The sequence below is a fragment of the Opisthocomus hoazin genome, chromosome 12, assembly GCF_030867145.1.
Source record: "Opisthocomus hoazin isolate bOpiHoa1 chromosome 12, bOpiHoa1.hap1, whole genome shotgun sequence".
Classification (NCBI taxonomy): Eukaryota; Metazoa; Chordata; class Aves; order Opisthocomiformes; family Opisthocomidae; genus Opisthocomus; species Opisthocomus hoazin.
In genome coordinates, this window is record NC_134425.1 from 13,954,679 (window position 1) to 13,971,704 (window position 17,026).

Genomic DNA, 17,026 nt, shown 5'->3' on the forward strand with positions numbered 1-17,026 from the left:
TCCATTTACTGCAAAGCAACTTAATTTTTATTTAATAACTCTAGTAATTTGCCCATTTACATTTTTATAATATTTCTTAGGATTATTTCCGATATGTAAAACATTTCTCCATTTAAACATACTCTTGTCATTATTTACAAATACTTTGTTCTCAACCTAATGGAAATTGATCTTTATCTACTTTAAAATTACAATAATTTTAAAATATATTGCAAATGTTGTTTCAACAGTCTGTATGATGTTTTCTTTTTGTTGTCGTTTTATACATGTTTTAGTTTTTCTTGTTTAATTTTGTTTAGTCCATTTTTATATGCAAGTTTTATGGAATATTTCCATTGCAATTAATTTCTTTTCATTAGTTCTAAGCCACAAATACCAAATTTGTAATCACTGCCAGCTTTAAAACAAGAACAAAATGACCACTATATAATCAAGCAAAAAAAAGACATGGGTACCCTAAGGTTATTTTAAAGAATTTTTCTTTGCATCTCCGTTTGTAAAAATGTCAAACTGTTTAAACCTTGCCATTACAAGATTGTTTCCCAATAAAATAACTACCATTTATTTACTTTTACTACATTAGAGAGCACACAAATAGGGCTTTCACTGTGTTTCTTTTTTTTTTCCCCCAAAGTCCAACACGTGGAAAAGAATATTCCTGCCAATCCGACAAAACCAGAGTGCCAAATTTTAAAATTCAGATCAAACCAGTGTAGTATACTCCTACTCCACAATCCCAAGAAAGAAGAATACAATGAACAAACTTTCCCATCTCAACAATGACATTTTTTTCTTTAAATGATTTTCAGCCTTCATTTTCAAGTTTTCAAAGTCAACCCTCACATTTGCAAACCCAACATTAAGTATTAGGTCCACACAAGCATACAGGAGAAACATGACTGCTGATTTTGGGAAGGGAGGAAAATACTGCTTATCTGGTAATTCAGTGAAATAAAAACTATCAGTGAAGATTTTCAAGTAGGAGGTACAATTGCAAAGTATTTATTAATGCAATTTATTTTACCTATCAATTAGAAAAGTAGCAGTAAAATTCCTAAATTCATTTAAAATGATTTTTAAAAGACAATAACTCCACAATTACAGTGCCCACTATGTTTACAAAGAGAAGTATCCTAAATCTCCAGTTTTGCACATTCTCCCAAAGCCTACTACGATACCTCAGACTTGGAAGAGAACAGTATCACATTAGCCATATACAGAATTTCTAGTGATATCAACAGGCCCTGAGGATATTACCATTGTATGTCAGGTTTTAATTATGCATAAAGTAAGTCTTCTTAAACATATACTGTTTCTCTACGTGAACCTTACCACGTACATACGTACTTTGAAGCAAACGAGGTATTATAATTTAAATAGAGCAGTTATAGTTTACTAGAATCAAGAGTAGTCCACCCAGTTAGTGACATACCAAAATGAAGCGAGAATCCAGACCAGTAGTAAGTCTCTGTAGGGTAGAAATGCTGTGATTGTTATTAAAATAAAACATGGGAAGTTCTACCATGGTGCGAAACATGGTAAATTTTGCTGCTTACAAGTACCAAGTCAGGTGAGTTCTATTGAAAAAAATGCAGATCCATGAAGCTGATGTATTCCTATGAACAGTGAGAGGTTAAAAATGAGCATGCTAAATGGAACAAAAATAGTAGCTCTGAGAAAAACATACAGAATCCCTAAACAGATGCTAAGCAAGGCCTTTGAAGCAGTTAGCATAACTATGTCTGAAACCAATAGGCTTATGCCTATTGAAGGACAAGGGTAATTGAAGGAAACAGTGATGAAGCAGGGAAGGAGACAGAAATAACCTCAGCTGGGAAAAGATGATTCTATTAAAGTGGTCTGTGCCCAACAACACATTCCTTGCACTTTTATTTAAGACTGTCATATGTCTTTCTCAAAAGACTTTCTTCAACTAATGAGTCCAAATCTACACTGGGAATTAAGGCTCCTAGCCACATATTATATTAAAACCTCCCCCTCCCCCCCCCCCAACACAGCATGTGTTGACAGTGCTCCGCTCACTTGTTCCTCTCACCTGTATGTATTCTCAAGTGGACCTTTAAGTGATGTGATGTTCTGAAAGTTTTTCCACAATATGGGCAGTCTTTCATGGCAGAACCAAGGCTCCTGTCTCTCAGTAAAGCTGGCTGCTGGACTCCTACAGATCTCCCAGCTTCTTCTCCAATGTCTGCAACACAGAAATGTTCTCACATCACTTCAGCACATGTCAGAAGTTGTTCTCACTAAAACTGCTAACACAACACAAAGTTAAACATGTCAATACTACACCTGTCTATTTCATTCTTTAAATCTGACAGAATGCTGACAATTCATGTATTTTCTTGTTATTGTCTTAAATTATTTCATCTTTCCTATCATCATTTTAAGCAGCATATGGTACCTTTATATTGAACTGAATTATACAAGAAAAGAAACAGCTGTGTCAGCAGCTGGTTTGATTTCTTCTTTTGCTTCGTTCCTATTAATTTCTCCCCAAAAAGTTTTAGATTGTTTTTTTTGTTGAATCTATTTAATTTATAAGTATCGTGAAAATCTGTCTGCTTTCAGAAGGAAAAAGTTTGCATCAGTGTATGAAAACCTCCCAAAACAACAGAATTGCAGTGACGGGGGGGTCCAACGGCAGTGTCGATGTCTACACACAAAGCTAATCAACTTCCTCCTGCAACATTTCAGCACTGGAGTCACAACACCAGACCTAGTGAGTGACCTCACATCATGGGAAAGGCAATGAAAAAAATGGTCTGATGAGAGGGGAATTCCTTCTCCCTCTCACCCACAGCTCCTGGGTTTTCTCCTTCAGTGTTCACAGCTACAGTTATTCTTTGCATTTTAATACAATGGGTGAGACTCCAGGACATCTCTTCTCTCTCCTGATATAAAGAAACAGTCATTCTCAGCCATCTTGAATAAGCTGCTATTATCCAAGCAGGCTGTGAACAAAACAACTTACAAAAGACTGACATAAAAATTGCAAAAATGTAGGGCATTTTAAAAAAGTCATTATTCAAACCACACAAGACTCATCAGCTTGTACTTACAGGGTCATGTAATATCACACAGATGTATCAATTCACAATTTCACCAAAGAGCACCATGGCAAATGTTGAAATTCTGAACTGGATTTACGCTACTGGCACACAACAGAGATGCAACACATACGGACACATCATCATACCCCTATGCAAAAGCTGAGCTATCTGGCATACGTTGAGGTGGGGAGCATAAAGTTAAAAACTGCATGCAGAATCTTGATTATTTCAACCACAAACTACTGACTAAAAATGTTCTGTCTTTACCCTTTTGACATGTAACTAAACCTGTCAGGAAACATAGTGCAGTTTACACAGCATTGCCTTTTAAATGGAAGTGATGGGACATAAGAAAGACTTACACATTTAGCTCCAATAAAAACTATTCACACAGTAGCAGAGACCCAAATACCACATTTCTGGAAAAGGTAAAACTAAGAGGCATTTCATTATTTATTATAAAATGGTCCCTCTAAACTATTTCGCTTAAAGCTGAAACAAGGGAATGACAGAGTGAGGAAAAAAAAAAACTTAGTCATGTACGTAATCAAGCTATTGTTAATTTTCAAATGGCAAAATCTGACAGTTTTCACATCACATTCTTCAGCATTTTCTGATTGTTCTTAGACTGCAGAGCTAAAGCACAACATTAAGCTAGAAAACTGGTCACTGTCATTTTGAATTATTCGTAAGTATGTAAACTAACATACTGCAGGAGTTTGTCTTTAGGAGTCCAGGAAAACATATATAGGTGCTAGTCTATAATTCCAATCTCCCTAAAGAGTTTAGATTTTCCCCCTTGTTTTTCTCCTCAGAAGTTGTATATAATAATGTCTTAAGCTGCTTCAGAAAAAAATGAATTCCTGAGTGCGAAAAGATTTTTCTGAAGTGCAAAATACAGAATGTGTGATCAGAAGCTGCAGGATTTTATTTTGGTTTTCAATAAATACATATGAGCATTATAGATAAATATATAGATAAAGCTAACAAGCCACTCCAGGAGGAATTTACCAAATAAGTCTACCAGTTATGTTTTGCGATATGTCACTCTAAATGATGGCCTGTTATCCATTTGCCTTTTATCTTTCTATCTAGAATATGTGTGGCCCAATAAAAAAAGAATAAATTTGTAAGATAAACAGCTCACTTTGCAGATTTAAGAGTCTAATTTTCACTTTATACAAAATTGAATTTTTTCAAGGCAGCAAGACGATGGAGTTTACTCTAGCACTAATCCCTCTGAAAAAGCAAACTGAAAACAACAATGAAGCAAAGAAAGACGTGGGTGGTCTGAAGAGTTTTCTTTTAGATTTAAGTAGACATACAGTAGATAGCTCCAAAGGCTTTGCTCCAACAGGGGCCTTACCTTGAAGAATATTTCTTCCCACAGTGAAAGCATTCCTAAGATTTTAATGCTGGGCTAAGGGGTTTTCTTTTGAATTCCTCTGTCTACAAAGCTCACCGAAGTGCTGGAGGCCATTGCTACCTGAATGAGCAGCTTTACATCTAAGTTCTTTTATTTCAAACAATGAAAAGATATGTTCAAGGCTGCCGACTGTCCCCATCAAATGCTACCCCAGCTTCTTACTGGGGCCCATTTCAGCAAATCCTACCTATTTGTCCAGGCACTTAAGTTTAAAATGTGGTTAACTTTAAAATGCATTTAAGTCTCACTGACTCTGCTACCAAGGTTTTTTTATACTGAATCTCTTAAAGCAATCTGCGGAAAGTGAAGGGGGAAAAAAGCGACACAGAAAAAGGAGGAGAGATCAGCAAGGAAAAAGTTAAGAAGCAAACTGATGAATACAGACTATGCCAACAGTGTATGTGTGGAATGAAAAATCTTCAGCTCTGCCAATAATCACATATTCTACACCTCTGATGTCCCCTTCCTCCTGCTCTTGAGACTCCCTGTCCTAAGTAGAAACTCTCAGTTCTGTTACATTGTGCAAACCTGTAGTAATGTTTTACAGACCTGCAAAACTAGGATTAGCCCCAGCAAATTAAATTAATTTATGATTTACTCGGGATTTGAGCTATGGTTTTTGGGCTGCTCAATTCCGAGGATAAAAGATCAGGAAGGAAAGAGAAGTTACTTATCCTACAGCCATTGTGGTTCACTGGGTTATGTGGTCTACATGATGTGCACTTGATGCACGTGAGATTAGACTGCTTTTTTACTATCTACTTCCATTATAGGCAAGTCTACGTCCTGAATGTCTTCCTGCCCATCCCTACCTTTCCTGATTTGAGTGCAGGAAATCACAGAACAGAATATAAAATACCGTATAGATGTATATGTGATACCAGGCTTCGGAGCCTTGCCTGAACTTACTTTCCCTGAGCTCTTCTTTCACTTTGAAAGCATCTGTTCACAGCAAAAGTCATAGGCAGAAGTGCAAAAAGCAACATTCCGTTCTGCATATGAAATCGGTCTTTGCGTCAGTATAGGGAGAAGGCAACAGCTGTGAGACCTCCAGCTGCTGCGCACACTGTACCTGCTGGGCAGGCAGACACCGCTCCGTGGCACGGGACACGGAGGAATTCAGTCATGAAGCAGCTCCTCGGGTGGTGTTAAAGGGACATCTCCTGCGTACCACGCCTCAGCTACACTTAATAACTGACTGTGCGCATGTTCTCATGGGACAAATGCAAAGAAAGCAAGTTTGCTTTAACATCCGTATCAGAAGTTGGCAATTAGCTGCATAACCACAGACCCAATTTGGCCAAAATGTGAGCAAAGCTACTTGCCACACAGGTTGAAATGAAAATGAAGCAATCCCTATGATCATTATTTGAATGATTAGCCCTTCTTCAGGCAGATGCCCACTTCTCAGTAGAGGAGGGACAAAAAGCCTGCCCTCCTTGCCTAGCACGGAGATGACCCGTCTAGTGCTGCAGGCTGCTTTCACATCCCCGTGGTATCCAGACAGCAGATCTCCACATAGCCAGACAACCCCAAGGAATAGTTTTGAGCCAGAAGGATTTTCAGAGGAGCAGGTTAAAAGAAAGTGAGAAACACACCAGTGAATCTTTTTTTTACAGCAGGTATCTTAACTAGGTATCAGACATGATGTACCCAGAAATGAGCCACTGCCCCGGCTATGGATGCTCCAGAGGCATAATGCCAGCTTCTGCGGGTATTTCTAGAAAAGAGCAGACAGACTTAGCTGGATAGTGAATTGGTGTACTCAGAGCAGAAGCTATCTAGCCAGTCATAGGAAGAGCAGCCCAGTACAACTGGTCTACGTGTCTGGGATGAGACTAGAAATGATTAGAAAAGGACTCATTACTTTTGTAAAGAGAAATCTGCTTGCAGCTGGTGAGGCAGCAGCACCGACTTCAGGCACGGTAGCAGCCAGATTTTCAAAGCAGCCATCTACATATATGTCCTGGAAATTCTACCAGAGTATCTATTTGATGCGTGTATGTGGAAGTGCAGGGATTCACAAAGAGGTACTTCCATGTTCAAAGAAGCTAAACTGCAGTCCTCATGAAGACTAAATCATCAGTGAAGTTAGTTGGAATTTGTCAACACAAGGATTGCCAAATTAACGCAAAACAGGCAATCACATGGAAAAGGTAATCAACTCTCAAAACAGGTAATCACACTTACAAGGATGTGTTTGCTCTTGCACATTTTTCAGACATTATTAACGAACCCTTCGAGAATGTGGCCAGAAACCTTTAAAGCTGCACATAATCCCAGGTTTTCATATATTTCTGAAATTCAGAATATTTGTAGTTCTTTAGAACTGCCTGTAAAAGTTAATGAAACATGGTGCAACGAGAAGTGGTAGCGACCACAGTTATTTTTTGACAATCTATGAACTACCCCGATTAGCCCATCTTGTGACAGGAAAAATTACATCCTGAATCTGATGTGAAGAAGAGAGTCAGAAGATACTCAGTGTGTTAATCCTGTCACTGCTGCCACCTTTATGCTGGTATGCCTGGACTTGACCATCTCTTTCCCTGGGAAGCAGTACAGGACACACAAAGTTTCTGGGAAAACATGCTTTACCTTTCTTGCCCATTCCTTAGAGCAGGCTTTAATAATACTGAGAACAGTGGAAAATAGGAATATAATGAACCATATTTTTCTAGCTACCTGATGGAGTTTCACTTAGTATGCTTTGATGTAAATGAGAACAGAATTTGGCCCAGTGCTCAGAATTTGAAATTAGAATCCTATTAACAGATGTCACTACACTTTTTTGTTAGTGAAGTTCATGGCTTAAAATGAAAGAGTCTAATATTACTAAATATTACAGTTATATTTTAGGCCTCCAGAAAGAGTTACTAATGTCTTAGTTCAGGAACAACTTGCTGTCTCTATTGTTTCATCAAGGATTTAGGTTTTATAATGACCATATATGGGAATTTTAAACTCTTAGGCAGTAATATGGATTGGCAGAGAATTTGTTTAAACAGAGAGCTATTTTAGAAGCGAATTGTAAAGGAGGCCTACTAGTGAGAAAGCAGCATTCCCATTGTTTGTATTATTAGAAATAAAGATTATACCAAAGGTTCCACTGGTAAATAAAAAGATACCACTTCTGACATCAGACTTCCCACTCAGCCCTCTGAACCATGCAGGCAAACAGGAGGCACAAACCGCCCTGCCTCTGCTACCAATCAGTGCATTAGCAGATTCAAATTGAAAATACATTCTAAATTAAACTGAAGTAAAATGCCCATGACCATTTATATAAGGTAAGACTTGCAACCTTCAGAAGTGGGCAAACAGCAGTCATAGCTGATAGGGAGCTCTCTAGGTGTTATTTCAAGCACAAGAGAAAGGGAGTCAAAATATTCTAAGCAATTTTTTAGTAGCTGGCAGGCTGGAGGCTCGGAGGCCACACATCCCCCTTCGGCCCGTACCTGGAGCACCTGACACGCTTGAAGACCGGTGGTTTTCACAGCCCATGGGTGCAAACCACTTTGCACAGCAATACTTACTGCATGAATGCAAACGCTGGTTATATCTTGCTGCTTTTCAGTGTGGTACGCATTCCCAGCAACACGCAAGAGGCTGCATGTACAGCACAGAGAGACAGCAACAGACGCTTAACCAAAAATGAAGCCATTGTTTATCACAAAATGTTTAAAATGAAAAAAAGAGGATAAGAAACAAATTCCCTACAGAGTTTTTGTTTTGGAGTTCTTAGCAGTCTTACTTTTCAAATTGTTCTAAATCTTTAAAGCCTTTTAAGATAATCAAAGTTCAAACACAGTTTCTGAGTACATCATTTTAGCTGCCTGATTTGTTTGAAGAATTGTGTGACCAAAAGACACAATCAGATGTAGTACTTAAAAACCAGGGTTGGTTACTTGCTTTTAACTTACAGAGCTCAGTTTGGACTGAAAATTAAGCATACTGAAAAAATGATTTTTTTGAGAGAATATTTTTTGCATGAGACCTTTTTAACTATATCTTTTTTTTTTAAAGGAAGAAGACATCTTAAGCACCTCACAATATCTTTCACTTAACAGTTGGCAGAAGGAAACTCCCAGATGAACATTGGCCTGTGTCTTTCTCTTTAACCAGCTGAGTGATCCAAGCTTTTAATAAAGCTGTTCCAATTATTGTAAAAGTCATCTAGTACCTTATAGCCACAAATATTGACAGTTTATTGCACAACGCATTCATGACATTTGAAGGTCACATCATACATAATACATACACTTTTATAAAAGTGTCTGGAACAAAGAGATACATGATCAGCAATTACATCTTAACATTTGAGGGTATGATTTTATACTTCTTTAAAATGAAATACTATATGAAATGCGGACTGTTAATAAAACACAAAAAAGTTCATTTTCAGTACTTCTTGTTTTATGAATCAGTGATACTGAGTTCAGTTGTACAAAATCAGCGGAATGCAGTCCATGCCCCAAGAAGATTACAGCTAAATATCATTATCCTGCAAACCATCGCACATACTCTTAGGTCAGCATGAGAAGAGAGTAAGCTTAAAACTTTAATCTTGCTACTGTATACCTCTCCAGCCCTACTGAATTCAATAGAACTTCAACACTTGAATCAGGACCTTAGCATATTATTGAAATATAATTTTTGGTAAAATTGAAACAAAATGAAACTGAAAAGAGTGCTGAAGAATTTTTTTTTTTTTAATATATGGATATTCAGGAATGTCGAACTTCTTCATCCTCTTCCAATGCTCACAACTTCTAAGGCCATTCTAAAATGACACACACATGCACAGATAATATAATTAGAAGGTGTAAGTTGCAAAATATGCAGCCAGACCTGTGCACTGTCCTTCAATGAAGTCCACAAACATCAGCAATACACAGAACATGGCCATGCTTGACTTTGGTAAAATAATATTCACTTTTACGGCATCACCACTAGGTCCTCAAACCTCCAGCTACCTAATGAGACCTGAGCTTGCAGCAAGCGACCATGGGTCACTACATCGATCCCTCTAACACAATTTTTGCTGGTTTGTTTCAAAATCCTGCTATCTTCTTTCCTAAGCCCTTCACATGCAAGACTCTTCCACCATCCAACTCCTCCACTGGCTTTTCAGTTCTGCTACTCCAAAACTTTGAAAAGCTTTGAAATCTCACTTCTCTAATTTGACTGTATAGATCAAAGCACTTCAGATCCCAAATCCCTGAGTTTTCCAGATGATGTTCATGAAATTCCACTAGGCTGGTATAATCTTTCCACAGGAAAACTGGATGCTTTAGAAGATGTACTTCATCATTTATCAGAACAATGGGTCTGTTTGCTATCTCGAATGTAACGCTAGTTACTCTAAGTGATGAGCTTCTGCTTGTTCTTGCTCTCTTCAGCAATGCACATCTAAGCTGCCAGAACGCCTTACTGTACTTCACTGTACAGAACACCTACCTTCACAAGCAAAGCAGATATTTATTCTTTGAATCAGCTATACGTACTTGTGGTTCCCTGGTATTTTGCCAATGCTCTTTGTCTTCTATCCTCAAAATTTACTCTGGTGTTCATTTATACTTCTGTTAGCAATGTTAGCTCCCAAACCTTCTGTATGACATACTTTCCATGGTTTTCTCCTCCTTTTCTTAAAACAAACTAAGAATATTCTGGATTTTTACCAAATGTTCATGCCAACACCGGTCTGTGATTCTCATGTAACCCTGTCTCACTGGTTTTCTTGCCCAAACCCTTGACTCACCTGTGCTAGCTTTTATCCTGTCACCTAAATTTGAAATGGGCACTTGACTACTGACCAGAGAGGACAAGGTCTTCCCACTCCTCATACAGATTGTTTACTGCTTTTTGAGAAAATTCCAGTGGGGAATCTAAGCAGAGAAGCTATCCAACTGGACCATCTTTTGGATTTGTATGTGTTATTTGTAGGCAGGTGTTCAGGTACCAGATGGCCTTAAAGCCTCTACTACTCAGGTTACAGCAGCTTCTACAGGCTGTCTGAATCATATTCCCATCTCTGAGATTTGCAGAGTGGCTACATGGAGCTTGATAAACGCTTTTACCTACCATTGTTCTCCTGATGCCAAGGCTAGATCAGATATCCAGTTTGGGAGAGTTGCCTTACAGTCCCCTCTTTAATTAAGTACTCCTGATCTCCCACTCCTGGGATGGATTGCTACTGCTGATTAAGATCCAGAAGTAAGGATCTGTGGAGGCAATTTCATGAGGGAGAAAATGAAGTTGCTAGCTAATCAACTAAAATAACCATTAACTGGACTTCTGTGAATGAATATATTGCCTTCTTCCTGCTTCCATACTTACTCTGTTTCTTCCACATGTTAGCATCTCTACATACCTATAAACCAAGCAGACAAGGTGTACTTCACCATGACCTCTATCTTGTTCCTAAACGACATGTGGGACAAACAGAACCATTTGGTACATTGTACAGGCTACACTATGAAGAAAATCTGAAACAGTGTCAGTAAATTGTAGGAAAGTTGGTGAATCTGGGTGGAAGAGAGTGATATTGGACCTATTTTCTCTAGGTTCTTCCCAAGTGCCCAACAATGCAGACTCTGAGATTTTAAAAGGCACAAATTAACACCCAACTCCACATAGTTTTCAAAATCCATTAATATATTTTAAAATCTTTGAGTAGTTTTATGGAAATATTTGATAACTACACTGGCCAAGTTTCATCCTGAGTTGCTGGGCTTAAACAAATCTAAAAAACAAACAAATCATTTTTTCAAGTCAGAACCACAGACTTGACTACATTATAAGTAGTTCTCAGGGCATCAGGTATCATTGGAGAAGTTTTTGTATACCATTCATTAAGAAAACCCCTTTTCATTATTATTATCATAAGGTGGCAAAATCAGCATAGAAATGCTGGTAGCAGGTCATCAGAATTTATAAAAATCCATGCTAATAAAGAAAAATGTAAATTATTAAAAGTTAAAGGAACATCTTTCTGTAGACACCAGTAAGAAAGAAACTAACAATAGAACCAGTCGTATAAAAACTGTACTGGTAGCTAAATTACTGATTTCCCCCTCAACAAAATGAGAAAGAATTAAAGACTGTTATTCCATTTACAGATTACTGATTACAGAGGTGCTGACAGAGTATCCAAAAAGTGAATAATTCTACGGTGTGTGATACAGCATTTGGACAGACAATGATAGTATAGACGTTACCAGTATTTGTATTTTCCTACTTTTTACTTTCCAGTGCTGCCTTCAAACTAAATGGCTGCTTTGAGCTAATACAAATACCCCTGTAAATAATTTTTCACCCATTTAACTTCTTTGGTACATGCCACTGAAGTACAATTTCTAACTTCTTTTCCTGTTTCAGAAAAAATGAGCCGTACTTGAAGAAATACTTATAAGCAACTCTGAACTGCGGTATCTATTTTACTAGCACCTTTTTTCTATAAATAAGATATGTTAATTACATGAGTTTCACAATAATGAAAAAATATTGATTAAATTAATTACTTCTAATCTTAGGAAGGCATCCTTTAACTGTTTGGTATTTTTTTCCCTCATTGGTTTAACACTGTATTGTGGGCATACTGAGACCATGACATTTTTAAATATGACGTTGTACTAATAGGCTCATTAATTTTTTTATACTAATGATGTATCTCAAAAATTACATTACTAGGTCAACCTGTATCCATGTTTTGTAGAATAGCCTTAAAGTACACTGATAACATGATATTTGTGGGCTATAGAAACATGAAATGCTGCCTGTGGAGCTGCTGTATCAATAATCCAGTTTCTCCTTTCTACTACAAAAATACAAAATTCTTGCATCTGAACTATCCTGGTAAAAAAAGAGAAAAAATACTATTTTGAACACTCTTCTCTGATTTAGCTAAGCTTGTGGCAATAACTGGTTTAGGCATAGGCCTCAGTATGCTAGAATGATCCTGAAACTAATTTTGCATGTGTTGGAGTTGGACTGTGGCCATGCACGTCAGTATGCTGGAACAGAGTTATCTAAATCCTGAGCCTTATTTTACATGTGCTGGTGTTGGACTGTGGCCCTGCAATCTTTTAGGTCTCCATCTGTAGCTATCAAAGCCAGGGTGTGCCCAGCCACTTGCTACTGCTCGCTGCTTTCCTTCCCCAGGAAAGCTACAGGCTCGCAACCACACATTGCTGTGACAGGGAGCTCTTCAGAGTCCTGGCAGGTTTCATCCACCTTCCTCTAAAGCCTCTTCGCTGCCATGGCTGGCCTTTTGCAGCCCATCACACTTCTTATATCACTATAATCCCAGATAGTTATCAAATCCCACACCAGTGAGGAGAAATATCAGCCTCTCAGACAGATGTTCCCTCAGATTGAGTGAGTTAATGCCTCTTGCAATACCAGGTAAAACAACCCACTAATTTTTAAGCAAGCTATGGAGACCTCAGCTCCCAGACCGATGGAAGACCCTCCAACTTTTCCGGCCTGACAGTGCTCTCCCTGTCACCATCGGCCAAAGGGATTTGAAGTCCAGACGGTCTAGTCAGAAGCTAGCAGTTGTTTTCTTCTGGGGAACGGGGCAAGAAAAGAAAAGATCAGGCACTTGGAAGCCACATTCCCCAAAAATGCAACAAATACTGGCTGTGCACAAATCTGGATCATCAACACAGAGGTAGTAACGGGGACTGAGCCACGCAAAAGCAGTTGTACAAAGTACTTATCATCACCCTAAGGAAAACTGGTAACCTGGAGGGATGTACAGGCTGATGGCAACATGGTACAAAGCTCTTGCAAGCCTCCTTCCTCTTGTTTACAGTTTCTCCCCATTAATGCACTAGCAAATACGTATTTTAACCCATCAGGAGCATCTATAATATTAGAAGATAATTCAGACTAAATTATTTGCTAGAACATTTCTCTACCTGAAATTAATAACATTTTGTCTCTGTGGAGCCTATGAAATTGAGGTAACAACTTCACACTAAGGTCAAAATTAGACATTCAAACAAAGATCAGGCATTCTTCTGTGACTGGACGGACACAAGTTAGTTGTCTCAGAGACAGAGGAAGACTTATTTTAGAAGGAGGAGTGTCGTTCCATCTCTTAACTTATTAGCAATGCACTTTCTTCAAACTCCAACGGTAAAAGAAATTCAAAACCCAAGTAGTCTGCATGCATGGAAGCACCTTTTGTTTAATAAATAATTCAACCACGTATTCCTTTTTAATTTAAAAATGGTCTGACTGAACAGTCAACAGAGTGAACTAAAGTTGGCAAAATACAGTGTTGAAAAATTAAAAAGTGTATTCAAGGCTGTTTTGCCTTCACTTCTCATATACTGGAGAGACAGGCTGTGCTGAAGTTCTAGCTTTTTCTTTTTCCTTTAAATTATACACATACAATCACATGATGCTCACTTGATTTTGAAAGCTACCTTGCCCTGGAATTTGTCTCTCTTTCTGTTACCAGCACAGCAGCAGCACAGCAGCCACTGCTCCTCTACCTCATGAACATCATCAGAAATTCAGCCAAAATGTTCTCATGAGCTCCTCTGCCGTGCCTGTAAGGGCCAGCCTTAACTATTGGCCATCTCGGAAAACAGAAATACTGTGAAACACTTTGGAAATAGGCAGACCATCATCTAAACGATGGTCCCATATATTAATAAGTATATGGTAAGGTACAGGAAACACAGCTGGCTGCAAAAATCTGCAGATAATGATGCAATGAAATCCAGCCCAGGACTGAATTTGTAACACGGTATTGCAAATGCATACAAATACTTGGAGTCAGTCGAGTGCATTTGGTACTGACTGATCCTCTTGAAGACAGTCAAAAGCACATAGCACTATCTTAAGTATGAATTCACAGGCTCAGTTTCAGCACCTGAGAGTAAGAAGGAAAAAAATGAATAAATTCTTACACTTAGCTTTCTGCACCACCCACAATGCTTAAAAAAATTTCTTGAATCTTAGAGCAGACAGCAAGGAAAAAGTAATGCTGTGGCAAACCCACCTTATTTCAGATTCCTGGAGACCTACCCATTCTCCCAGACATCCCAAAGCAGCAGCAGGTACTTAATGCCTTCCTAGCAAAGCACCACCTTCTAGTGTCCACTCTGCTGAGTGTTTGACTCCCATCACTGTGAATGGCTTTACAATGTTTTGCACCCTTTCTGATCAGCATCTTCCGAACCAATGACCACGCTTATAACCACCATACAACACCCACCAACATAAAGTTACTGGCTTGATGATGCTCACATGACATTAAGTGCTGACAGAAGGAAATCTTATCTCAGAAACATGAGATATGCAGGAAAGATCATCTTCACAGGGAAGGAGAACAGGGGAAACCTAACCCTTGCAAATTAACACTGACTTTAAAGAAAATGACTTAGCAATAACATATCTTTCAAAGTGGACATACTTACTTAAAACACATCTTAGAGCCACAGGATGACAGACATGAGTCACATTTGGGAGACACAGGGGTTTCACAAGTACATCTTGAATAACGCCACAGCATATGGAGGAAGACCAGCTTTTCATCAAATTTTCACTATTCTGAACAGTAGTAAAATTACCTGCATTATTTAGGAAGAAAGCACTAACCAGACCAGATGAACACTTTGTACAGATAGGAAACTTTCAACACCTTGCTCTGTTGTGACAAAAAAGCCTATGAATTATATCTCTGAATCTGACCAAATCTGAACAAATACATCAGGATAACTATAGAGATTGTTTAGACCCAAACCCCTACCCTGCAAGCCAGAGAGTCTTAAGATTCTAATTTGGGCTCATTACTAGCTTACTTTGAGACACTATGCAATACGTACCATCTCAGTGAACAGACTAATTTAAACTCTGAGAATGCAGGCTACTGCATTTGTGGAGACACATGTTTCCATGCCTTTTCAGGATGGTACTAGTGGGAGCCACTCCAATCGCCTGGCAAGCCCACGCAGAATGTGGTACATAACAAACTGGCTTGCAACCGATTACATTTGAAAGCTGTCTATAGTGGGACTGGCCAACCTAACAACGTCATGTATGGGGTTGTGAAAAGGTGAACGGCCGTATAAACTGGTCAAATGAAACTGCAATGATTTCCACGATTTGACTAGTATTGGTTCATTTCTGGCAACAGATTCTGTGATATCTTGCTACAGATAAGTACCCAGTCACAAGGGTCATATGTATTTGTTTCAAAAGAGAGATCCTGTTGACTACTGGGCAGTGGAGCTTGCTGATAAATCCTGAAACATTTTAATAAAGGGTGGACAACCAAAACCTCTCATTGCTTAACGGCAACTCTATGCTACTATCATACTATATTTTTATCATTAAACTTCAAGAGAGTAGCATTGCGTATTTAAAATAAACAATGATGGGAAGACCCAAGTTAGGAAAGGCAGCTCAGATACCAGACAGGATGTTGATGAGTGCTGTAGATCAGTGGAATCGCATTCCAGAAAAGAATCCCTGGATAGATCATCACCTGCAGTACTGCTCCGGTGAGTGTTGTTCACCTAACAACGTACTTCCTTCTCTGTATTCCAGGGTTCTTTTCAATTAATACTTGTTTTAGCTATGTTGAATCACTGCTCATCTATAAAGATACTATTTGATTTTTTTTTTAATAAATTCCTTTCTCCTTGGATACGCTTTCAGCACATTTTTTTTGACATATGAGAGTAAACACACAGTCCCTATGATAGCAATTTCCATTCATAGTTTGACAACTAAATGTCGCAATGTTACTTGAAACTCCTGCCTCTTATCTTTCAAGTTTTCTTTAGGGAAAAACAGCACAGAAATATATTCTGTCATCTATTTGAAAAGATGCAGATATAATCCACCTATGATGATTGCAATTTTTTGAATTAAGACTGTGATCTAAAACAGCAGTATAAGCTACATTTTAACCACAGCTATTACAATAAATGAAACCAAACATAGTGATTCTCCACACATTTATCTTTATTCTGCTAATGCTTTGCAAGACTTCTGGCTGAGAATGCTTTACATCAGTAAGCATTATTGAAAATATTCCCTGAAAAATAAGCATCATAAGACCATAGTCAAAGCAGAATTATAGATAGGAGATAGTAGGCACATGCAGATCTTTCTTTTCTTTTCATCTGTGGTGCAGAAGTTGCTAGCCTTCAAATGTTTTAAATATCTGAGGGTCTTCTGATGGCAGAGAACCAGCAACATAAGATCCCTTAGTAGTAGCTGACTGTCAACATCACAGGCAACCCCACTGCCCTTGGCATTATCGGGGACTTTGGTCAGCATGGTCATTTGAGGGAGCAACGGCAAACTAACCTCTCCCACTGGGACAGGGTGTACTAGGGACACGGCTGAAGCACGCTGACAGCCCAGGAACGGATGGCAGTTGTGCTGGATTCCTCCAAGCAACGAACCCCTCCGCGTCCTCCTAAGGAGAGCACTGTACTTCACCAGCACTCTCAGCAATTTCAGTGCACCTGTCTGCACTCCAACACACGCAAAGGCACCC

General features: G+C 38.6%; 1 protein-coding gene across 9 annotated transcripts in view; it reads right to left on the reverse strand.

The window, feature by feature from the left end:
* ZNF536 (zinc finger protein 536) overlaps positions 1-17,026 on the reverse strand; it is a 356,142-nt gene that overhangs the window by 135,037 nt on the left and 204,079 nt on the right. For all 9 annotated transcript variants that reach the window (XM_075433817.1, XM_075433816.1, XM_075433822.1 and 6 more), the window contains one exon: positions 2,057-2,209. In XM_075433817.1, coding sequence (XP_075289932.1) covers positions 2,057-2,209 — 153 coding nt within the window. The remainder of the gene's footprint in view (positions 1-2,056; positions 2,210-17,026) is intronic.